This window comes from Neovison vison, chromosome 7 (genome assembly GCF_020171115.1).
Source record: "Neovison vison isolate M4711 chromosome 7, ASM_NN_V1, whole genome shotgun sequence".
Taxonomy (NCBI): domain Eukaryota; kingdom Metazoa; phylum Chordata; class Mammalia; order Carnivora; family Mustelidae; genus Neogale; species Neogale vison.
In genome coordinates, this window is record NC_058097.1 from 118,052,932 (window position 1) to 118,078,202 (window position 25,271).

The window sequence follows — 25,271 nt, forward strand, 5'->3', positions numbered from 1 at the left end:
CTTCCTAACCAGCCTAAATGTCCCCCATGCAAAAGAACTACGTAAGCATATAATTGGAACCAGTGCTGTGGTAATCAGTTTTGATGTTACCTGTTTTAGAGAATGTTGAATTGCTTTCTATGTTGTCAGCTCAATTAGTCCTAATTTCTATGTGTCATTGTTATAAATAATTGAGTCTAGGCTCGATATTTAACCACTGGGGACAGGGAAATGAAAGATAAATTTGGGTTCTAGCGTCACTCAAGTGATAGGGAACCAAGATATGAATGAGGAAAAAGTGGTAAAGCTAAATGAAGTAGAAAATGGCTTCTCTTTTGGAAAAGGCTATTAAAGATGCTGTCTGGATCAGTACTGATCATCCCTCTGGACCAGAATCACATGTAATGGATGCTAAAACTGTGGATTCTGGAGTCCAAGCCAGACCTGATTAATTAGGCTATCTGGTGGTTGCCCAAGAAATCTAATGTTTCACTGACTTTACGGTGTTTTTAACAACCACTTGTCCAGTTTAAAACATGAACAAGTGGCTAAGAAATCTCAGGATGCTTTTCAAAATGTTTTTAGGAAATTAAAACACACACACACACACACACACACACACACACACACTCTCTCTCTCTCTCTCTCTAACTGAATGACTCAGGGATAGTCAAAGCTGTCTGTGTGCCTAACACTCTTCTCTTCTTTCCCCCTGGTATTCCCAGTGGATGCTAGAGGTCTCCTAGGGACTCGCACAGAGAAATACTTTGCAGTTATTAACAGAGAAAATGCTGGGATCTAATCATAGATCTTTCTCACAGAATGTCACGTGCAGGGAGAACTCCCATACTCTTGGTTTCATTCTCCCTTCTAATACAGTAATATTGTACACATCTCAACTTATACAGTAATATTCCACTTTCTGAAACTTGGCTACTCAGGCACTTTGCTAGGAGAAAAGATCAAGAGGTTCCAAGTAATGAAAAATAGGAGACACAAAGTCCTAATCTTTCTGGGCCCCAGTCCAGAGATTCTTTTGCTCACCATTTTGACAAGCTTTCTTATTTTGAATGGTTAGAGGAAGAGGAAGATTAGAGGTAGTTTGTAGACAACAGCAAGAAGTAAGAGCAGAAAGAAAAAGAAGATATAGAAAATTAAAAAAAAAAAAAAGCAAGACTAGGAGAGTGGTGTAGAGACCTTGGAACAGAAGCAAACACTCCAACACTCCTTATATCTCAGTATGTCCCCAAGGGTATCATTATACTATGGATATCTGTATGTATAAGTGATGAGTCTTCAGGTATAATGGCAGCAAAGTTTGTAGTTTAAAACATATTCTTGTCCAGTATGTCATTTAAAGCCCTCATTTCCTTGTTGATCTTTTGCTTAGGTGATCTGTCCGTTTCAATGGCGGGGGGGTGTTAAAGTCCCCTACTATTATTGAATTATTTTTGATGCACTTCTTTGATGGTTATTAATTGGCTTATATAATTGGCTGCTCCCACGTTAGGGGCATAAATGTTTACAATTGTTAGATCTTGTTGTACAGACCCTTTAAGTATGATACAGTGTCCTTTCTCATCTCTTCTTACAGTCTTCGGTTGAAAACCTAATTTGTCTGATATAAGGATTACCACCCCAACTTTCTTTTGATTTCCATTAGCATGGTAAATTTTTTTCCACTGCCTCACTTTAAATCTGGAGTTGTCTTTGGGTCTAACATGAGTTTCTTGCAGACAACACATGAATGGGTCTTGTTTTTTTTTTACCCAATCTGATACCCTGTCGTACAGCCCATTTACATTCAGGGTAACTATTGGAAGATACTAATTTAATGCCATTGTATTGTCTGTAAGGTGACTGTTACTCCACATTGTCTCTGTTCCTGTCTGGTCTATGTTACTTTTAGGATCTCTCTTTGCTTAGAGGACCCCTTTCAACATTTCTTGTAGGGCTGGTTTAGTGGTCACAAATTCTTTGTTCTTGTTTGTCCTGGAAGCTTTTTATCTCTCCTTCTATTTTCAGTGACAGCCTAGCTGGATAAGGTATTCTTGACTGCAGATTTTTCTCTTACTGTGCTGAATATATCATGCCAGTCCTTTCTGGCCTGCCAGGTCTCTGTGGATAAGTTTGCTGCCAATCTAATGTTTCTACTGTTGTAGGTTACAGACCTCTTGGCCCAAGTTGCTGTCAGGATTTTCTCTTTGTCTCTGAGATTTGTAAGTTTTACTATTAGATGTTAGGATGCTGACCTACTTTTATTGATTTTGGGGGGCTCTCTGTACCTCTTGGATTTTGATGCCTGTTTTCTTCCCCAAATTAGGGAAGTTCTCCACTGTAACTTGTTCCAATATACCTTCTGCCCCCCTCTCTTTCTTCTTCTTCTGGGATCCCAATTATTCTAATATTGCTACATTTTATGGTATCATTTATCTTTCGAATTCTCCCCTCATGACCCAGTAGTTCTTTTTCTTAGCTTCTTTATTCTCCATCATTTGATCTTCTGTATTATTAATTCTCTCTTCTGCCCTATTTGTCCTAGCAGTTAGAGCCTCCATTTTTAATTTTACCTCATTAATAACCTTTTTTTAATTTCAACTTGGTTAGATTTTAGTTCTGTCACTTATCCAGAAAGATTCTCTAGTATCTTCTGTGCTCTTTCCAAGCCCAGCTAGTATAATTGTCATTCCAAACTCTGGTTCCGACATCTGACTAAAGTCCACATTGATAAGTCCCTGGCAGTCAGTACTGCCTCTTGTTCTTTTTTCTGAGGTGAGTTTTTCCGTTTTGTCATTTTGTCCAGAGAAGAAGAGATGAATGAGAGAACAAAATGCTAAAAGGGCAACAAAGACCCCAGAAAAATATACACTAAACAAATCAGAAGAGATCTGAGACCCAGGGAAAAAGAAAAAAAAAAAAAAACATATATGAAGAATATGATCAGATACGTGAATAGAACAGAGAGAGACACACACTAGATTTTGAGTGTATTTTTGGTCTGTTAGAAGAACCTGCCTCCCAAAATTTTAGAGAAATATATATATACACAAAAATAAGGGTAAATACAATGAAGGGATGGAATATGGCTGTAAAAAGTAAAAAGATTTTAAAGAAGGAATTGATAAGTTGGTTGTAAAAGGAAGAAGAAAAAAAAGGGAGAGAATGTGATCAGGCAGGTGAATAGAACAAAGTTATACACTAGATTTAGGGTATATTTTGGTCTGTTAGAAGAAAGGGAACACTCCTACACTGTTGGTAGGAATGCAAGCTGGTGCAGCCACTCTAGAAAACAGTATGGAGGTTTCTCAAAAAGCTGAAAATAGATCTAACCCAAGACCCAGCAATTGCACTACTGGGTATTTACCCCAAAGATACAAATGTAGTGATCCGAAAGGGCATGTGCACCTCAATGTTTACAGTAGCAATGTCCACAATAGCCAAACTATAGAAAGAGCCTAGATGTCCATCAACAGATGAATGGATAAAGAAGATGTGGTATATGTACACAATGGAATACTATGGAGCCATCAAAAAATGAAATCTTGCTATTTGCAACAACATGGATGGAACTGGAGCGAAATAAGTCAATCAGAGAAAGACAATTATCATATGATCTCACTGATATGAGGAATTTGAGAAACAAGACAGAGGATCATAGGGGAAGAGAGGAAAAAATGAAACAAGATGAAACCAGAGAGGGATACAAACCATAAGAGACTCTTAATCTCAGGAAACAGACTGAGGGTTGCTGGGGGGTGGAGGGTCAGAGGGATGGGGTGGCTGGGAAATGGACATTGGGGACGGTCTGTGCTATGGTGAGTGCTGTGAATTGTGTAAGACTGATGAATCACAGACCTGTACCCCCCAAACAAATAATACATTATATGTTAGTAAAAAATTAAAAAAAAATATGCTGGCAGTATTTTAATTAAAATACTTAAAATAAAAAATTAAGCCTCACAATTTTCAAGACATACAGTCTCAACTATTTGAGAAACACAACCACCTCAAATGTCTTAGTTTGGGTGTTTGTAGATGCCCGTGGTTTTGTTGCAATGGGGAATCAACAGTATTTTAAAATGTACATGCCTTTTCCCATAGAATACCACATTTAAGTAAAATCTCAAATGGCATGAATGTATCTACCACTGATTCTTCAATGAAAAATACACATTTTTAAAAAGTAAGTACCATACTTTCATCAGTATGAAGTACATTTGGTGATGAAATTACTGGTAAAGACCTGGTGGGAATTTCATACAGGTCTTTTCTTTAATCCCATCAGAACCACTTCCATGGGAACACATGTTCAAGTCTGGAACATTCGCTGAGAGCAAAGTTTACTCCTTTGCTTTTCGTCTGCAATGTGGTGTGCAGGTACGCAGAAAACACAGGCTCGCCAGGGTTGTCTGTACTAACCAGGCAACTTTTCCTGCTACAGACAAAAAGGAAAGGCCCCCATAATCCAGAATGCAGAATAATTTGTAATTTATGACTCCCAATAGAAAAACTAAGATTTCAACAGCTGAATGTCGAGGGGTCTTTTCCTCCTTCAAAAAACCGTGGCCAGGGGCACTTGTGTGGCTCAGTGGGTTAAAGCCTCTGCCTTTGGCTCAGGTCATGATCTCAGGGTCCTGGGACCGAGCCCCGCATTGGGCTCGCTGCTCAGTTGGGATCCTGCTTCTCTCTCTCTCTGCCTGCCTCTCTGCCTACTTGTGATCTCTGTCAAATAAACACTATTTTTTTTTAAAAAGCGGCCAATGTGGACATATTTTTGAGAAGAACTTTTGCACAACAATGTGCTCTAATCTCTGGCCATGTGGCTCGATTATGTGCAGAACTTGTGTTGCCACAAACCAGCCTGCCACGGAGTGTAGGAGAGGACACTCTTTTCTGGTCTCTTCTCTCTGAAAAGTCAACAGGATGTCTGAGATGCTTCGAGGGAATCTTCAGAAATATGCTTGCTATTTAGAACTCCCCTGTGGAGGATCCTGAGCTCAGAAGCCAATCCAGTTTCCTGAAAACTGGCAGCTTGGGAGTCAGGCCACAGCAGCCAGCTGTGGGTTCCTGTCTACACTTCCCAGCACGGAGCAACCTGTCTGACCTGGGGAAAACCTGGCCCAGCAGCACACTGTAGCAGATAGATAAAACAGGAGCCATTAAATCCCTTCCCTCAAATAATATATACCGTTCGGTATAATTATCTCTGTTACACACTTACCTTTTTGAATATCCCCAATTATCCCATTTTGTTATAGTCATATTATGGCAAAAAGGAAACACATACACAAAGAAGTCTGTTTTAACCTGAAATAATTTTGTTGATATTTGAATTGCTTTCAGTGGGACATTTGCTTTAAACCACAAGATATCTCCATCTGGATTATTGGAGTACAAAATCTCTTCTCTCCCCGCCCTCCCCCAACCAAAACAAGAAACGAACAAAACCCAAGCCCACAACTCAGCTTCAAATAAGTTTTGAAGAAATGAGACTCTAAATATTTACATATGGGTCAGGAAATAAATCACAAAACTATTTACAAAAATACACAAGCTTATATGCATTAACAATTTACACCAGTTCACAAAAATATTAAAACATAAAAAAAACACTATATAAATTAAAGTTAAGAACTCAAAAGTATGATCTAAGACTTCCTAGGGTGCTTCTCTCATGCAGGTCATGGCTGGAAAATCAGGTTTTGCTACCTTAGAATCTAAACTGTAAAACAACCAGTTTTATTCTTTGAACACTAACAGTACTAATCAGGAAAGGAAAAAAGACCCTCTGTGCACACAGACATTAAAATATACCATTCCTGACGTTTCCGTAACACACAGTACTGAAAATCACATGCCTCTAACCATTTGGAAGTAAACTTTCTGACATACGTTTGCTTTCATTATTTCCTTACACACACTGCTCAGATGATACTTTGCCAACATAATGAAGGGTGACTGACGAACAGGTCTGGGAACAAATAAACGGACTTTGCAGGCTCCTAATTTTTAAACTCAAGGGGCAAATTTCCAATTTACATTGTATGCATCCATTGCTGCTTTAAATGTGGCTTCCTCCCGTTCTACATCCGCTCACACTGATGGACGGTCCCGCCTGTTGACAGAGTCAGTGCTAGACTTTTTCAATCTGACCCCGACTTTAAAAACAAAATGGTCTGCCATTATGAAAGTGTGCAGGCCCTATCCATGGGACCATCCTTAAAAGAAAACTGAATACAGTTAAGTCTCGGGTGAAATTAATAAGAAAATGGCACTTCGGGGGCTATAAGCAAAGTCTCTGGCCAGACATCCAGGGAATATTTGTTTCAATCAAACCAAACTGTGACATCTGAGTTTTGCAAAATGATAATGATAATAATAATAATAAAATAAAATTTGGAGACATGGTTATAAAAACACCAGTAGAATTAAATTATGGGTTTAATGCATTAGGCGGCTCCATTTCCTTGATCATAATTTGAATATTACTGTGAAGTCACACACAGGTGAACAGTGCTGAGTTCACCTGGTTCACAGTGACCTGCCGTGCGATTTCTGGGGAAAGATACAGGCAAAGTCCCTCAAAAAACTGGATCCAAAGTTAAGGCCATGTCCACATACATTAAATGGAACAACTCTGGATTTTACCTCAAGTTGGTGTTTCACAATTATACCAGTAATTGGGGTCATTATTCTGTATTCCAAATATTCACCTGATATTTCTAAGTCCATAGGACATAAATAAAGTAATTGTTTTGAGGAATTCACCTCAGTATTCATGAAATAGACTTAGGTTCAAGAGTAAATGATGTGTGTGACCACAAATCCACAAATTTCAAAACTGGACAGGACTCTTCAGCGGCTTCCTTCTGGGCTCTCAGTTACTAACGCCATCCGTACCTCCTCGTCATACCGGCTCCTTCCTGTGCTCCATGCTGCTGGTGAGAACTTACAGGGTGTGTGTGATCTCAGAGGGGCCATGGGTTGCCTACCTGACACAAGATGGTTAAGGTTAAAACAGAAAAGAAAAAAAAGCGCTGCATATTCGCCAAGGATCCAACTCCTGTATGTAGCACCTGATGTGTTTCTGTGCTAAAAGGAAATATCCTATTAGGTTTCCTAACTGTGATTCTGCCCATTGGGTCTGCGTGCTTGATGGAGAGACATGCCCACAGACCTTTCATGGGTCAGTGTGTCCGGACTGCTACCGTGCTCTTTACTGAATGAATTCCTCTCATCAACTCTGGGGAGACAAAACAAAACCTTATAGAGTATTTCCACATATAAATAAATGTGTTCTTAAAACTTTATTTTTTTCTATATATAAACCCTTAATATGCAATCACATGATTTTCTTTTAAATTAAAAAAAAAAAAGAACTGGCATGAATCCTAATCTTTATACAACTTCACAGCAATAATAGCAGCATGAATTTAGCCTCTTAAAAAGATTTCTTCCTTTGCTCTAAAGAAAAGTTAATTCCAAGTTTTAAAAAGCCAGAGCAGCAATCATCCAGTAAATGGAATGATATTCTTCTAGTGTCTTCTACAAACTGAGCTTTTAAAACATGTGAATGTATAAAACTCAAGTATGATTGAGAGTTATGGAATACAAGGACAATCTAAACTCGTTTGTTAATACAGGACGGCCTGGTCGGTCTGGTGTGGACATTGCTGGGGCGGGGGCAGGGGGCGGGAGAAGATGGGAGTGGAGGCAGGCCAGACAGCTGTCCGACCAGAATGTGACTTTCAAATGGAAGTCCAGGGTATTCCACACATGTAACATGCCCACGGGCTTGTAAGGACTAGACCTGAAATGCTGGTGTAAAAATGGCAATTACAGGAAGACTGTGAGCGCATGGCACACAGGTCCCTTAGGACGCACACGGTCACAGACCGGGATTCTGACTGCGGAGATGGGGCGGTGTGCGGAGCGAAACTGTTGCAGGGCCTTTCAGCTAACAAATAATTCATCACCTCTTTAACAGTCCCCAAGAAACCGGTACTCTGGTTCAGAAACAAAAATCAACATGTACATGTGTAATCATTATGTGTATTTATCCAGTCAAGTCATGCTGGGTTTTTTCCCCCTCCCCAATTTGGGAAAAAGAAAAAAAAAGAAGTTGCTTCAGGAGAAAAAATGACATGAAATGTTTTACCAGGATTACTATTTACCAAATATTATTGAGAAAAAAACAAAACAAAACTGAAGGCAGGCGACACGTTAGAAGCCCTGACAGGGTTTTACAGTGCTAACAAGGTTCACAGACTTCTGCCTAAGAAGTTTCTTTACTCCTGACTTTAGAATCCCTTCTGCAGCTGACGTCAGCCTGCCCACCGAACTGCGAGGAACGACTCTGAGAAGTAAGAACGTAAAGAACATTGTTCAGCCTGGATCTAAATGGCCTGACATTTTACAATGGGTCTTTATTAGATGCTTAAAGTCTTCATTCCTTTATTATTATTTTTTAAATTATAATGTGCTAATTGTCTGCCAGACTCATCTGAAGGATAAGGGAGAAGTTTTTCTCCACTGTAACTTAACGCACGAAACCCTTCAAAGTCAGGGAGAATAAAGGGATAAAAACCAAGTGTTGACCTGGGCAAGCTGCATGGCTACTGAGAAAGTTAGTAGAAATGCAACAGAAATGCAAAAGCCTACCAGGAACTAGACATAAACCGCTTTGCGCTGTGTAGCAAATATTAAGAAGGACAAGGTTAAATTCAAATTCAGTTAAAGGCAGTCCTCAGGCTCTGACACATCAGCCCCATATGGCAAGTATGGTCTGTGACAAACTTCTTCACTAGGTTTTCAACACAGTGCTTTACAATCATTCAGATCTCTTTTAATGACAAAAATCACAGCCTAGAGATGGAAGAGATGGTGATGGAAGCAGGGAAGGGGAAAAGGATGGTGATCTTTCTTGGTTGTTGTTGTTTTTAATGTGGTCGGGGATAGGGGGGGATTGTAGCTTTTTTTTTTTTTTTTTTTTAATCTTTTTGGTTACTGAAAAAAATAGAACAGTCCACTGTCCAGCAGAGGCTGCTTCAACTCTATTGCTCCAGGGCTCATTCTGCATGAATCTGTGTTTCAGGGTGCTGCAAAGACAACTCTGTGGGCAGGAAGGCCCCCTGGCCCAAAGCTGTAGCATATGTCCTGTTTTGCAGGTGGGGAAAGCCAGAGGGCACATAGGTTCCCACTGCTCCTCCTCCAAAGCCTCCTCGCTGGTGCTGGGGTGGGGAGTGGTAGCCCTCCAGGTTATCATACTGGGACACAACAGTCACACTGCTCTGGCGCTTGCCATGTGTTTGGTATTGGTACAGCACACCGGGGTCCCTCTCCACGTTCTGAGTATGATGGAGTTTCAGGCTATGACTCCTCTCCGGTTTCGGGGGTGGAACTACTGACGGGGGGAGGTGCTCCTCCTCCTTGTAGCAGTCTCTGGAGTGTTTCTCTGGGGCAGGAGGCTGCCTAGCCCGAGGCCTCTCGAGCTCTTTGGAGAGCCTCACCTCTTTGTGGTTCAGTCTGAGAGACTCCTGCCCCGATGTAATATATTTCCCTCCAGAGTTATGGTAGCTGACTGGCTCAGAAGTGTCTGGAATCCCTTTGGGCCCATAATCTAACTGGCCAGCTCCTTGCGGGTACGGCGGCCCATTTTTTGATTCACATAACTGCCTATGGCTTGCTTCCTGATGGGCCCTGTGCTCAGGGAGACTACATCCCATGTCGTGAAGCTTCCTGTTCCTGAGGCTACTTTGCTTCTGAGGGAGAGTGGGTTTCTCTGGCGGTCCATTGCTGTATCCTCCATGGTGGTGGGCTCTATCAAACTCTGGCTCTGGATGCTTTCTATAGAAACGGTCCTCTCCCTCAGGACTGACAACCTTGGTTGGATGTCGCCCCTCCTTTCCCTCTGCCACCGAGAGAAGTCCAGTTTTCCCAGGATCTGATTTACTACGGAGGTGGATGACATAGATCCCACCCAAGTCATCTTGCATGGCTGGGGTCATGTTATCATACTGGGACATAACAGGCCCCTTCACCTTCTGCCGAGCGCGGCTCTCTCTCCGGATGGATTGCATGCGGTATTTTTCCATGTCCTCGAGATCCCACGAGGTGTATGTGTGCTTTACATCAGCAGCTGGGGGCATGTTGACTACGCTGTGGTCATTACCAGAGAAATAGCCAGTCACGTTGGCCCGGGGACGTGGGAGCAAACCAGCGTAAGTGTGCAAGTGCTTTCCTTGCAGCCTAGGATTGTAGAAGGCAAAATCGCGATTGGGTAGACGGTGGAGGGGCCTCAACTGTACCGTGCTGTAGGCATCCACGTCACACAGGGCTCCTTCTGGACTGTAATAGGAACTGGAAGAACTGGAGTAGGGGCTATACCGGTAGTGGACCCGACCATTCTCGAAGTAAGGCTGAAGCTGAGTGACGTGATAATCTGAGCGGGCCTGCGAGGACTGATATGGCTTATATTGGTACAGGGGTCTTGGGCAGTAGGCTGGTTCGTCATCTGGGGGGACTTCTGTCCGTGAAATGGGGACAGAGCGAATCATGGAAGATGGAGGGGCATGGAGAGACTGTACCCTCCGGATGGTAGGGTACGGGGGAATATCTTCAGGGTAGCAACTACTCCTAATTGTGGGGCCTAAAGAAGATACATACTCCACTCGGCTGCATGGTTTGGAGTGGTGTCCAGATGCATTTCTTCCCGGGGCCACGTATGTGTTGTAACGAGGTCCCATGGAGGCTGGTGGCTCTGATCTGGCACCGTACACTTGGTGTTGCTCCAATTTATTATGATGTGGAGGTACGCTCTGGGGACGGTACTGGCAGTTGGGATTCATACTGAAATGCACACAGTTTTCTGGCCCAAAGGGTTCAGGGGTGACATCAGGCCTGGCAAAGGTGGAATAAGTTGTTTTCTGTGAAGCATGCTTAGGTTGTGGGATGGGAATTGGTAAAGGCAGACCGTCATCCACAGAGGCTGGGGACGCGGTGGCGAAGGGATGGTAACCAGAACTGCTGGGAGCATCTGCGCCACTGGAATGGAGGGCAGTGGCGATCTTACTCTCCATTGTCCTGGTGGGAGGAACCGGCATGGGAAAGCCACAGGAGGCGTACACGGGGACAGAGTCAGCGCGCAGGTGCAGCGGTGGGGCCCTGGCACCCTCCCGCACCTTTTCGGGAAGGCTCGGTTGGAGAGCAGGGGCAGAAACGGGACACTGAGCAGCTGCGCCGCCATCACTGACAAGGATGGGTGCGGGATCGTCCGTGGCTCTGGGGTCAGGGGGTCTCTCTGGAGCTGGAATCACTTGAACCTATTGAAAGACAGTTATATCATGAGCTTGGAATCAATTACTATTCAATCTGTAACCCACAAGTTGAGGCTATCTGGATGATAGCTTGAGACTCTCCAAGCCGTGTGGTTGCGCTGGACATGATAGTAGTCCAATCTGCCCGCACGTCCAGGAAGCAGTCTGTGCTGCCACCTGGTACAAGAGCCATGGCCACCTTTGGGAAACTGTTCTAATTTGTGACAGGCTTTAAATGTGAGGCGAGGTTGCCTGTGACAGCATCTTAGTGTCCAGATCAAAAGAGAGGCGTAAAGTATAGTCAAGCTTAAAGACATATACCTAGTCTACTGGTCTCAACACCAAGCACATTTTGTTAAACAAAGAGGGTTGATTCTAGCTGGAGAGATTTATGACGTGACTCACAGCTGTACATAGTGACACTGGTCCGAGGGACATTCAGACCGCTCCGTTACTGTCGCTCCCCACCCTCTACTCCACCCTGGTCCACAGCAGCTGACGCCAAACATGACCCTCACAGCAAGGCTGCAAATGTGCTATCCCTGAGAAGCAGCTGCTAGAAATAGCATCCTCCACTCAAGTCTAGATAGCAAAGTCCTTTTAGTTCAAGGTGACCACAAAGCACATGGGGCACTTTTTTAAAATCTGAGAAAGTCAGAAAGAAATCTTAGCTTTCTGCATCCAATATTCTCTCATCAAAACAGAAGCTTGATTATAAAACAACCTGCTGGCTTATGCTAAGGAAATAACAAAATGACCTAAAACCCTGTCAGCTCTTACATTTCTAAAAAAGTCTGCAAGGCAGAAAGCCTTCCAAATGTATTGAGAATAAAGCACATTCACTGTGCAGATGTGAATCACTGGCAGAGGGTGGGTTAAAAACGACTTGCCCAAAGTCACACTGCATCAGTGATGGAGTTGGGAGGGGGGTGCGGGGACCAACCAACCCACAGCCCTGACACCTGAAGCCCAGTCTGACGTATTTGATCATGAGCTCCTTGTAGTTCTACGAGGGAATATCTACCCAGATGCTTTAGGAACAAAAGGCAGCAGGTATGCACTAGAATCACTAAATGACTGCTCCTTCCTCAGAGAAAAACTGGCATCAACGCAAAGGCAGGTCCAACCTCAGACAGGAAAGGTTTCATGGAAACTGCCACAGGACTTCAGATAAATGTCCTATCTGACTCAAAGGGAACAGCACACCCTGCTGAAAAGTGACATACCTTTGGAAAAAGTACATTTCATCTCCCCAACTCCCTCCCCTTCTTACCTTGTGGGAATTATTCAGTCCCACACTGGCGGCTGCTTGTACCTGCCCCACAACCGGCAGCTGCTCGGCTGATCTCTGGGAAGGAGGCGGTGGGAGGGGACGATTAGTCCTTGGAGGGCGCTGAAGGGTGGCAGTGGCGAAATCAGCTGCAGTGGCTTGTTCAGCCACATCCCAGCTGGCTTCCCTGGTGCTCATCTCGGCTGTTGGTGGAGCAGCGGTCATGTAAGCCATGGCGGCCGTGTTGGGATTCTCTTCAGGGGACCCAGAAGGAGGGTAGCTTTTGTCCCGAGGCAAATTAGAAGGTGTGGGCGATTTGTCTGCAAGTTCTGAAGGGTGATGATGGGGTTCATCCACACCTGCACCAAGATACGAAGGAGGCTGATCTCCACTGTAGAAATGAAGCTGACACTGGTCCTGTTCCATAAAAGAGACGGTTGGCATAGTGGTCTTCCCAGACTGCCCTTCAGGGAAACTCAGGGGATCATCCAACTTAGAGTCTGTTAAGGGAACTGAAGTGATTCTGGCCTTGTCTGGGTCCCCAGGTAAATAGGTTCGATGTGGATGATTCCCTGGGAAGTCGGCCTGGTGGAGCTGCTCCCCAGATTCCGTTGCACTGGCATAGGTAGGATTCCCAGTGGCGGCCAGATCTGGAATAGGCTGGTCACAGTTCCCAGATACATTGTTCTGGACGTGGAACTCCTCTGCTGGCCTATCAGTTTGGAAATAGGCTTTATCTAGAGTAACGCTAGAGTAGGAACTAGGCAGTTTCTCTTCTGCTGCAACCACTGCTATGTCTCCGTAATTTGTGTAAGCAGCCTGGGAAGTGCCTGGTCTCCTCAGTGACTGGGTTGAGGCTTGCTGCGCAGACTCAGCTAACGCTAGCGCCAACAGGCGGGCAACGTTTTTCGGAGGCGGTGGTGGTGGGATAAGAGAGACTGAACTGACAGGAACGGAATCCTGAGGGGGGTCATGGGTAACTGCTCCTGGTGGGAAATTGGGAAAAAAAATGAGAGTGAAAAAGTAGCTTGTGTTATCCTATACGGAAAGCCAAACTCTCCCCATTTGATCACTAAAAAGTAGGTGCCTTCCATTTTTCAAAACGGCCATCCATGATCTTCTGTCCCACATGCAAATGCTGGAGAAAACACATCTGGTTCAGAAGGAAAACTGAAACCAAGTGCTTAAAGATTGCAATTTCCTCTTGAATTGCTACAGAGCTGGGGCGGGGGGGAAGCAGGTCCCTCATCTGGCTCAGAAAAGACTGCTTAGAAAACAAGCTTCAAGTGCCTGCAGATTGTTATTAAGGATAGTTTTTACATCTGATGGTGTAGGCTGGCTGGTTAACTTGTAAGGCTAGAATATCTTTTATTAGAAAATAAAATCAAGAGCTACGAAGTTGTGCAAAAATTATCCAGGAATTCTGACTGTCCAAAGACAAAAGGGGACATTACGAAGGTCTGAAGCAGGACCACTGGCCCTTTGGGGAATTTCTGTTTGATTGATTTTAACTTAGGGCTTTGAGCCATCAGCACCACCCAGAAAAACATTCTCTTTGATTAAAGGCTAGCTGTGGAGTAAATTTCTCTCTTAAAAGGCACAGATGGCACACAGGGCTGGAGATCCCTCTTAGCTTAAGGAAAGAATGGAGGAAAACAAATGGTACCTGTCTGAGTCTGTCCAGAAGGTACAGCCTTACTCTGACTGCTCGCGACGACCTGCTCCTCTTTCCCTGGCGACTCTACTTCTGCAGCAGTCCCCTGCTCTAGGGGCTGGACTTCACATTCACATGCTCCTTGGGCGTCTCTCTCACTGGTTTTCATCTTTACTACCTGGGTGGGGGATCTATTTATGGCCTCACTGTCTTCCACACTTTTGCTCCAGGTTGGAGAAGATGCACTTGGAGCTGCCGTATTTGACACGGTCCCGATGACTTCTGACACCCGGGCGGGAAGAGTCACTGAAATTGGCTCAGATATGTTTATAGAAGGTGATTTGCTTAATTTCCGTCCAATCTTTGGAGAAAAAGCGTAGACGACCTTTTCGGTGAATGAGGATGGCTTGGATGATTTCTCTTCCGTTGGGCTCAAGTCCAGGGTAAAGAATGGACTCAGTTTCTCCTGAAGAGGAGAGACGGCTTCAGAACTTGCAGTGCTTCCTGGCGTCTGAGACTGGCTACCGCCTGCTTCCGTATCCTTTTTGTTGGAGCTTATTTTCTCCTGGGAGTATCCTAATGCATCTAGAAAGGAAGCCCCGCTCTCCAGACATTCTGATTCGGGCTTAGGGGGGCTGCACTGAAATGACATTGGGTCGAAATCCAGGCTGGCCACGCCAATGTCCGGCGGGCTCAAGTCAACATCCTCAGCCGCATGAGGAGACATCAGAGCGGGAATGTGCAGCGGCCCTACCTCGTCCTCGCTCTCATTGTCATGGGGCAGGTTATCATAGGAATTACAGCGGTTCCCCAGCATTTCTCCGTTAAAAGAGGCACTGAGTGCATCACTGCTAGACCTGGGTCTTCTGGGTCGGAACAGCTTGGAATCACCTGGCAAAAACAGGTATCAGAGTATGAATGCCTAAGACACATAATACACAATACCATGAAAAGTCGCCTACTTAGGACAGCAGGAGGGCACAACGACAGTGTAAGGAAATGTTACTTCTCATCTTCTTTCCAGAAACTGTCTCTTGGGCAAACGGATGGGACTTCTGAACCAAATGCTAAATAACAAAGACATCTGATATCATCAGGGGAGAATGCAGCCTTTGATGGTTTCAACAGGAAAAATGACTCAGAACTCTTGGATTCTATTACTAGTCCAACACTGCAACTTTGGGCAAGATTTCTTTCTTTTTGTCTTATTTTATGACTGATCTCATGCATGATTTCCAGGATAGAACTAACCACTTTCAATAGTACTTTGGATATCGCACAGCAAAAGGGTTTTGTTTTTGTTTTTTGGGTGGGGAAAAATCCTCCTCACACCTCCACTTCTGAAAAGTAAATACGTCAACTAAAAAATTCTCTACAATTCCATAAAATATTTACACATACTTGCTATAGGATTCTTTTCAGATACTTAGAACAATTTCTTTTTTTTTTTTTTCTAATAAGAATAGGCTTTAAGTCTCTCAGGCAGAACCTTCAATCACAATTTTGATATTGCTACACATCCGCTGGCAACACAGGTGTTTGAGCTCAGCATTCTACTTCAACAGTTAGAATCACCATGGTGAAAATGTGCTCTAAAGAGGCAGAAATTGCCTTAACACAAATACGTTCACTAATGTGTTGACCACTTATACAATTAATCTCTACTAAAACGTTATTTTCTGCTTAATCCTGGCATCTATCCAGCCCACTTCATCATGTCTATGAACCAGTCTCTTAACTGCAGTGAAATGGAAAATCTCGGAAAACCCTTAAGATGTCAGACACCCAACTAAAGGGATGTGTGAGGATTTCTTGAAATAAGCAAGTGTCGGCCGTCGAGGATCTGGCAGTTAGAAGAGTTAATAAATGAAGATGAGAAAGTCGACCAGGACTATGACACCCCAGGGTACCTCAAAAAAAAATGATCCCAATATCAACAGATGAAGAAAAGGCTGTGGGAAATCCGTTTAGCTCTCAGTTATTTTTGTAGAAAAGGCCTTTTTTACAATCCTGCTGCATAAGCCAACATAAAGTGAAGAATGTCGTATTTACTATTATGACAAGGTTTTGTCAAAAAAGCCAGATCTCCTTCCAATTGAAGTAATCCTTTGTTCATTCTAAAATCAGTACATAATTACAACTATACCCCGACTTTTGTTAATTAGGAGCTAAAAAAACCCTTATTTTCATAATTTTTAGTTTTGTTTGTCAAGTTGCAATCAAACCTTTTTATATCCTTTACTAAAACTTTGATCCCCTTTTTAAGAGGATTCACGTCTAAGTTTTCTTCTCCTTGTACAGAGGATGCCATCTTCAGATAATGAGGGCTGCCTATAATCAATCTCGTCTATGAAATTTAATGTCAGGTTAAGTGATTTACAAGACAAAAGACTACTGATGTGAATATCAAAACTGCTTAATCTTATACTTTGTAAAATTTTGCTTTCATGAAATCTAAAAGAAATACTAACAGCATCATTTTCCACTGGGCTTTAATAAATGTAAGTGGTTACCTATTTTTAGGTACACTGAATAGCAATCATGTCAACAGTGAAGAGATTAGAGCCTGGTACCATATGAAGACATCGATGGACAGTACGAAATAGATATGATTATTATCTAGGAGTGGTAGTCTGTAGCCTATTTATATATATATGTATTTATCAAATATACTTGATTGTTGTGTTCTTTTATGAAATACAGAATAAAACAACTGATGTTTTTAGTCTTACCATCGACTGCATGGAGAGAAGTAAGGGATTCTTCACTTTTAGCTGAACGGAGTGTTCCTTCTGCCCTGCCACCTGAAGAATTAAACCAAACAGTGTGAGGTTTTATCCACGGCTACTGCTACATATGTAGAGAAAGGAACAGCGTTCTTCTCTACACATACTTAAATTTCCTCTGTACATATTCAATTTAAGCAGCATATTGAATAAGGCGCTGTATTGTTTTCACATGGTTTCCTGTGTGAAAAATCCCTTTTCTGAAGGATTATCAACTTGAGAATAGAGATGAATTTTAAAACATCTTCCTTTTTTATTTTCTAAAGACCAGCATGATGGCTTAGGATGAAATCACACTAGATTTACGGTGAGCCCTAAATCCACTCAGGGTGTCCTTTTCAGCAGAGAGAACCCAGAGAGATGGAGAAGCAGGCCAAGTAAAGATGGAAGCAGAGACTGGGGTGATGCCACCACAAGCCAAGGAATGCCAGGAGCCACCAGGAGCTGGAAGAGGCAAGGAAGGATTCTTTCCTGGACCCTTTGGAAGGAAAATGGTCTTGCTGACACATTGATTTCAGACTTTTAGCCTACAGAACTGTGAGGAAATAAATTGGTTGTTTTAAGGTGTTTAAGCACCCAATTTGGAGCACTCTGTTCTGGAAGTCCTAGGAACCTAACACAGTGCCTTAATTACGTATGTTCAATCTTATTTGTTAAATATCCTCATTGGCCTCCCAGCACTACTCAACACTGGTGATGCTTTTCTCTTTAAACCCCTCCTCCATTATTTCTGGGGACAGTGCTCATCTCTTGTGTTCTTTGCCTACCCTTTTAATCATTTCTTCTTACTTTCATGACAACTGTACCTTTTCTGGTCTTTCCAACACCGCTTTTCTCCAGATTCAGTTTTCAACCTGCTTCTCTCACTCAACAGGCTCTCCCACAAGCTATATCTTTACAGTTTGCTGACAGCTTACAAATCTGTATTTCCCGTTATAGTAAACTCTTTTATTGAATTCCAGACCCATACTACTGATCACCTCTTGGGCATGTCCAACCCACTATGTCCACAATAAACACATCACTTCTCTTCTCCTAACTGCCACTCCCTACATGAATGACAGCATTGCCACCTCCCTAATCATTTAATCAGAACCTGAAAATTATCTTTGCTCCTCTTTTTTTCTCATCCTTCACAATCATTTGGTCACACAGCCTTGTAGATTCTACTTCCTAGTATCTCTCAAATCTATTTCCCACGTCTACTGCCACTGTGTACCCCAGACACTCACTGTTTTTTGGTTGTCCCCCTGTAACTATCTCTTGCCCACCTGTAACACCACCTGTAACTGGACAGTTATTGTCCAGTGTCCAGGCTTATCTCTCCTCGTACATTCCCTGTACTGCTGCTGAAGTCCTCTCTCTATACCCTACACGGAACCATGTTACATATTAAAGCCACAGGATAACCCCCAAAGGAAGACAGGACAAAACCAAAACTCTTTGGCAAGCACTGGAGGCCCCTGATGACCTCTCTCTGAACCATGATCTACCCAGCCACGTTCCCTGCTTCACACACTAGCACACACTGTGCTCCCATTTCCTGAAATGCCTTTCTCAGTTGGTGATCACGTGAATCCTTATCTATATTTCAAAACCCAAGTCACAGGGTAGATTTCTTCCCCCTAGGAACTGACAAGTCCTACTGTAAATGCCTCACACAAATACCTATTTCAATTGGTATGATTCTGCATGAAATTTATTTTCTTACACAGTTTCCCAAGTAGGTCTCTGAAGGTGGGGGCAGTATCTTAGTTTTCTTTCTATCTGAGAGGCTGCTATCTAAATATTTAGCACATGTTTAGTACATGATTGCAAACTGAATGAATGATGAATTAAATGAATTAAACATTATATTTCTAACATTCAAGTACTATTGTCCTTCCTAGCTTCAGAAGCTGTTAATATCATGGTTTTTAAATTATTTTTTAAAAGTAGTATTTGCAACAACAGTAGTAGATTTACTTGATCCAGTAAGATACTCTCACCAATGAGTTATCCCATAAAAAAGATCGATTCCTTGGTTATAAGAGTTAAAAACTTAAAAGGCATGTGAAAACATGGTTTTGTCACATTTTAAATATATAAAAATACAGATTAATAAAAATTAAACACCATAGCAGTCATTTTTTTATTAACAGCACACAACCATGTTATGAATTTCAATCACATCCACACTCTATATAATCTGCAGTTTCCACAAGAAACTGGGCAATTCCACATATTCCCCACATATTTATGTCTGCATGTGGGGATGAAGAACTGGTAGAAGAAGACAACTAATGGCCAGCACCATGGCTGTGGACACGCTGTGCTGACGCACACCATCGCGACAGACTGGGCACCTGTGCGCAGCGTGACGCCAGCCGGCCGAGAGGAGGGGTGTGGAGTGGCCACGCCAGCTGCTCCGATGATGCGGCACAGAACAGCAGGGAGCACCAACCTTTCAGAGCCATGGCTTTCATCTCGGAAGGCTCACTCTCGTTCCGCTGCAGCTTCCGCTTAGAAACAGACGATGATTTCCCCAAGTTGAAAAAGGAACGCCAGCTGCCCACGGGAGATTTTTTCATTTTATTTTGAGGCCTCCTCCTAAGAGAGAGAAGGTAGTCTGTATTAAGATATCCAAGGGGCTGTCTTTATTTAGAGAAATGAACAAATGATGGAAAGAACCCAACAGCCTAGAGAGGGCACAGCTGGAACAGTACCTGTGTATCACACATCCACTTCATGTGCGCAAACATGTAGCACACATATCTCTTCTGTCATGTATGTAGCACATATCCACCGTGTCGTGTACATAGCACACACCTGCTTATGCCATGCATGTAGCACATAACCACTGTGTCATGTATGTAGCACATGTCCACTGTGTCATGTATGTAGCATGCATATCGCTTTGTCATGTACATAGCATACATCCACTTGTGTCGTGTATATAGCACATATCTGCTGTGTCATGTATGTAGCATGCACAGCTGCTGCATATGAGCATACATGTAGCATGTGTGTGTGTGTACAGCACAGTCTACACAGCACAGCTGAACTGTACAGCTAAAGCATGACAAGGTAATAAAATGTATAGATTTGAGTATCAATAGTCACAAAGATAATTTTTATACAAATTTTTATATTTAGATCTAACCTTACAATCAGTGAAATAAGAATAAGAAATATTTAGAAGTAGGAATTATTAAAACTCCAATATAAAAGAGTTAAAGAAAACAGTTTTGTGTGTGAGTGAACAGAATTAAACCAAAAAAGAAGAAAAGTATTACAAATAATAACTAACATAAATTGAATGCCAGGCACTGTGATGTCTTATGTAGTAGCTCATTTAAAAGAAAAATAACTGACAAAGTAAGTACTATTATTCTTAGGTTATAGCCGAGGAAATTATGACACTAAGTCTAAGTAACTTCCTTAATGTTATAAAACTAGTAAATGATGGAGTCAGGGTTGGAACCCAGTTATATACATATCCAAATACCTGCTCTCTTGACTGCTACACTATAAATTTTTGAAGAAATCATGGAAATGGTGGTAGGCATCAACCTTCTTGCCCTCCTTCAGCCAAGCTGGCCCAACACTGGCAGGAGCCAGTTCTGACATCATCTATCTACCTTGCTAGCACCATTTGCCCCATGCCAGGGTTCCCTTCAGACCAGCCCCACTCAACCCACCTGTCCCTGCAAGCGCCCCTCCAAAGTGGTTCCTGCCACACTAGTAGGCAGTCTTGGTCAGGATGGAGCCCATTCAAGGTAACTCCTGCCCCAGGGAGGGAAGGTGGCAGCCCTGCCCAGCAGCACACCAGCACACCATGCAGTGAGGGCTGGCCCCACCCACCAGCAACCCTGCAGCAGCCAAAGCCAGGCCTCTCAGGTGACTGCACTCAAGTCCAGCTATGCCCACCAGTGTGCCCAGAGTGGCCATGGCTGGTCACTGCAAGCAGCGGGACTGAGACCCATACCCACCCACCAGCACACCCACAGCAGTCCAACCCAGTTACAACAGGAGAGCACACACAGCCCACACAGGGCACACCCCAGGAGCACCTGGTTCTGATGACCAGGAGGGACTGCGCTACTGGGCCCACAAAACCTTCCTCTAAAAAAGCCACCACTTTAAGACCAGGAGACATAGCTGACTACCTAATACACAGAAAGAAAAATGAAGAGATGGAGGAATATGTTCCAAATGAGATAACAGAACAAAGCCTCAGAAAAAGAACTAAACAAAACAGAGATAGACAATTTGCCTGAGAAGCAATTTGCGTGTTCAAAGTAATGGTCAAAGACACTCACGGGACTTCAAAGGAGAACGGATGGACTCAGTGAGAGCTTCAACAAAGAGATAAAAAATTTTCAAAAGATCAACAGAGCTGAAAAACAATAACTGAAGTGAAAAATACACTAGAGGGAATCAACAGATCAGAATATGCAGAAGAATGGATAAGCAATCTGAAGGACAGGGGAGTAGAAAGCACCTAAGCCAAAAAGAAATAAAGAAAAAAAGAACGTTAAGAAATGATGGTAGGTAAAGGGCCCTCTGGGAAACATCGAGCATGCTAACATTTACATTATGGGAGTCCCAAAAGGAGAAAAAGGGTAAGGGGCAGAAAACTTATTTGAAGAAATAATAGCTGAAAACTTCCCTAACCGAGGGAATAAAATAGATATTGAGGTGGTCCAGGAAGCATAAAAAGCCCCCCAAAAGATGAACCCAGGGTAGTCTACCCCAAGACAAATAATAATTAAAACATGAAAAATTAAAAATAAGAGAATTTTAAAAGCAGCAAGAGAAAAACAAATAGTTACATACCAGGAAAACCCCAAAAGGCTATCAGCTGTTTTTTTAGCAGACACTTTTCAGGACATTAAGAAGTGAAATGATATATTCAAAGCGCTAAAAGGAAAAAATCTACGGCCAAAAATATTCTACCTGGCAACGCTATCATTCAGAACCAAAGGAGAGATAAGGTTTCCCAGACAAACAAAAGTTCTAAGAATTCATCACTAAACTGGCCACACAAGAAATGATAAAGAGACTTTTTTGAGTAGAAAAGGCCATAACTAGAACAGAAATTATTAAAGGAAAAAATATCATGGGTAAAAGCAAACAAAGATAGTAGACCAATCATTTATAAAGCTAGTATGGGGTGCCTGGGTGGCTCAGTCAGTTAATCATTTACCTTTGGCTCAGGTCATGATCCCAGGATCCTGGGATCAAGTCCCCTATCAGGCTCCCTGCTCAGTGGGGAGCTGTTTCTCCCTCCTGCTCTACCTCTCCCCTGCTTGTACGCTCTCCTTTCATGCTCTCAAATAAATAAATAAAATCTTAAAAAAAATAAAACTAGTATGAAGGTTAAAAGAAAAAAGTAAAATCAACTATATCTTAAAACTCACTAAAGGGACTCACAAATAAAAAGAAGTAAGATATGATGCCATATACATAAAACGGAGAGAAGAGAGTAAAAACACAGTGTTTTTAGAATGTGTTTGAACTTAAGTGACCATCAACTCAATATAAACTGCTATATACATAGAATATTACTTATGAACCTCACAGTGATTACAAACCAAAATCCTGTAATAACTACACACACACAAAAGAGAAAAGAATCCAAGCATAACACTAAAGAAAGTCATTAAATCACAAGAAAAAAGAGCAAGAGAAGAACAAAGAAACAGAACTACAAAATAACCAGGAAACAGTAAATGGTAATAGTGCATACTTACCAATAACTGCTTTAAATGTAAATAGACTAAATGCTCCAATCAAAAGTCATAGGGTGATTGGATAAAACAATATGACCTACAAGACAGTCACTTCACATGTAAGACACACATAGACTTAAAGTGAAAGAATGGAAAAAGATAGCGCATGCAAATGGAAGCAAAAAAAAAAAAAAAAAAAGTTGGGATAGCAACACCTACATCAGACAAAACAGTCTTTAAAACAAAGACTGTAACAAGAGATAACAAGAGACAAAGCGGGTATTACATGATAAAAAAGAACCAATCCAACTACATGCTGTAACAACTATAAACAGCTATGCATCCAATAAAGGAGCACCTATAAGCAAATATTAACAAACACAAAGGGAGAAACTGATAGTAATACAACAGTAAGGAACTTTAACTCCATTTACATTAAAGAATACATCTTTGATCAAAAAAATCAAGAAATACCTAATACCTATCCTTCTCAAACTATTCCAAAAAAATAAATAAGGAAGCAATGTTTCCAAATCTATTCTTCGAGGCCAGCATTACCTGGACACTAAAACCAAACGAAGATACTACAAAACAAAGAAAACTACAGACCAATATTTCTGATGACCATGGAAGCAAAACCCTCAATAAAATATTAGCAAATTGAGTTCAACAACACATTAAAAGGATCATTTACCAAGATCAAGTGAGATTTATTTCGGGGACGGGAGGATGGTTCAATATTTGCAAATCAATCAACATGGTCCACCACATTATCAAAACAAAGAATAAAAATCATAGGAACATCTCAACAGATGAGAAAAAGCATTTGACAAAATTCACTATCTGTTCACAATAAAAACTCTCAAGAAAGTGGGTTGAGAGGGAACATACCTCTTCATAATAAAGGCCATATACAGCAAACCCACAGATAACATCACAGTCAATGGTAAAAGGGTGAAAGCTTGTCCTCTAAGATCAGAACAAGACAAGGATGCACTCTTGCCACCTTCTTTCAACATAGTACTGAAGTGCTAACTACAGCAATCAGACAAAAAAAAAAAAATAAGAAAGAAAGAAAAAGAAAAAAGAAATAGTAGGCATCTGAATTGGCAAAGAAGAAGTAAAGCTGTCACTATTTGTAGATAACATGATACTATATATAGAAAATCCTAGATTCCACCAAAAAACTAGTAGAACTAAAGAATGAATATAGAGTTGCAGACACAAAATTAATATACAGAAATATTTTGCATTTTTTACCATACTAACACAACTGGCAGAGAAACAAATTAAGAAAACAATCCCATTTACAATTGCATCAAAAAGAATAAAATATCTAGGAATAAATTTACCAAGGACCTGAAACACCTATATCCTGGAAACTGTAAGTCATTAGTGAAAGAAATTAAAGATGATAAAAATAAAGGGAAAGGTACACCATGTTTATGATTGAAAGAATTAATACTGTTAAAACGTCCATACTACCTAGAGCAATCTACAGATTCAATCTACAGATCACAGTATGAATGGTATTTTTCATAGAACTAGAAAAAAAAATCCTAAACTTTGTAAGGAACCAAAAAACAGCCACAGCAATCTTGAGAAAGGACAAAGATGGAGGTATGACACTCCCAGATGTCGAACCACGCTATAGATGAAACTGTATGGTACTGGCACCAAAAGAAACATAGTTTAATAGAACAGAAGACACCCCAGAAATAAACTTATGCTTCTATGGTCAATTCATCTATGACAGAGGTGGCAAGAACATGCAACAAGGAAAAGACAGTTTCTTCAACAAACGTGTTGGAGAAACTGGACAGCTACATGCAAAACACAGAAACTAGACCACTCTGTTATACCATGCACAAGATAAACTCAGAATAAAGACCTAAATGTAAGGCCTGAAACCACAAAAGTCCTAAAAGAAAATATATGAAGTAATTCTCGGACATAGGCCTTAGCAATATTCTTCTGAATCTGTTTCCTCAGGCAAGGGCATAAAAAGCAAAAATTAGCAATTGAGACTACATCAAACAAAGCCATATATGAAACAAAATGTAACCTACTGAATGGGATAAGATATTTGCAAAAGACATATCCAATAAAGGATTAATATCCAAAATATATAAAAACTCACACAATTCAACACCAAAAGATACTCTGATTGAAGCAGAGGACCTTAACAGACATTTTCCCAAAAAAGATATCCAGATGGCCAAAAGACACACGAAAAGATGCTCAGCATCAGTTATCATCATGGAAAAGCAAATTAAAACCACAATGAGATACCACCTCATAACAGTCAGAATGGCTAAAATGAAAAAGAGAAGAAATAACAAGTGTTGGTAAGGCAGTGGAGAACAGGAAACCCTCATGTGCTGCTGGTGGGAATATAAATTGGTGCAGCCACTAGGGAAAATAGTGTGGAGGTTCCTCAAAAAATTAAAAAATAGAACTATGATATGATCCAGTAGCTCCACTTCTGGGTATTTATCCAAATAAGGCAAAAACATTAATTTGAAAAGTATACGTTCACTGCAACTTTATTTA

The 25,271-nt window shown here is 41.8% G+C and overlaps 1 protein-coding gene across 4 annotated transcripts in view; it reads right to left on the minus strand.

The window, feature by feature from the left end:
- Positions 1 to 8,799: 8,799 nt before the first annotated feature.
- ARHGAP32 (Rho GTPase activating protein 32) overlaps positions 8,800 to 25,271 on the minus strand; it is a 201,368-nt gene continuing 184,896 nt past the window's right edge. For all 4 annotated transcript variants that reach the window (XM_044258195.1, XM_044258194.1, XM_044258196.1 and 1 more), the window contains 5 exons: positions 19,448 to 19,593; positions 16,951 to 17,022; positions 14,231 to 15,109; positions 12,568 to 13,550; positions 8,800 to 11,300 (listed from right to left, as the gene is read on the minus strand). In XM_044258195.1, the coding sequence (XP_044114130.1) occupies positions 9,048 to 11,300; positions 12,568 to 13,550; positions 14,231 to 15,109; positions 16,951 to 17,022; positions 19,448 to 19,593 (4,333 nt within the window). In that variant the 3' untranslated portion in view covers positions 8,800 to 9,047. The remainder of the gene's footprint in view (positions 11,301 to 12,567; positions 13,551 to 14,230; positions 15,110 to 16,950; positions 17,023 to 19,447; positions 19,594 to 25,271) is intronic.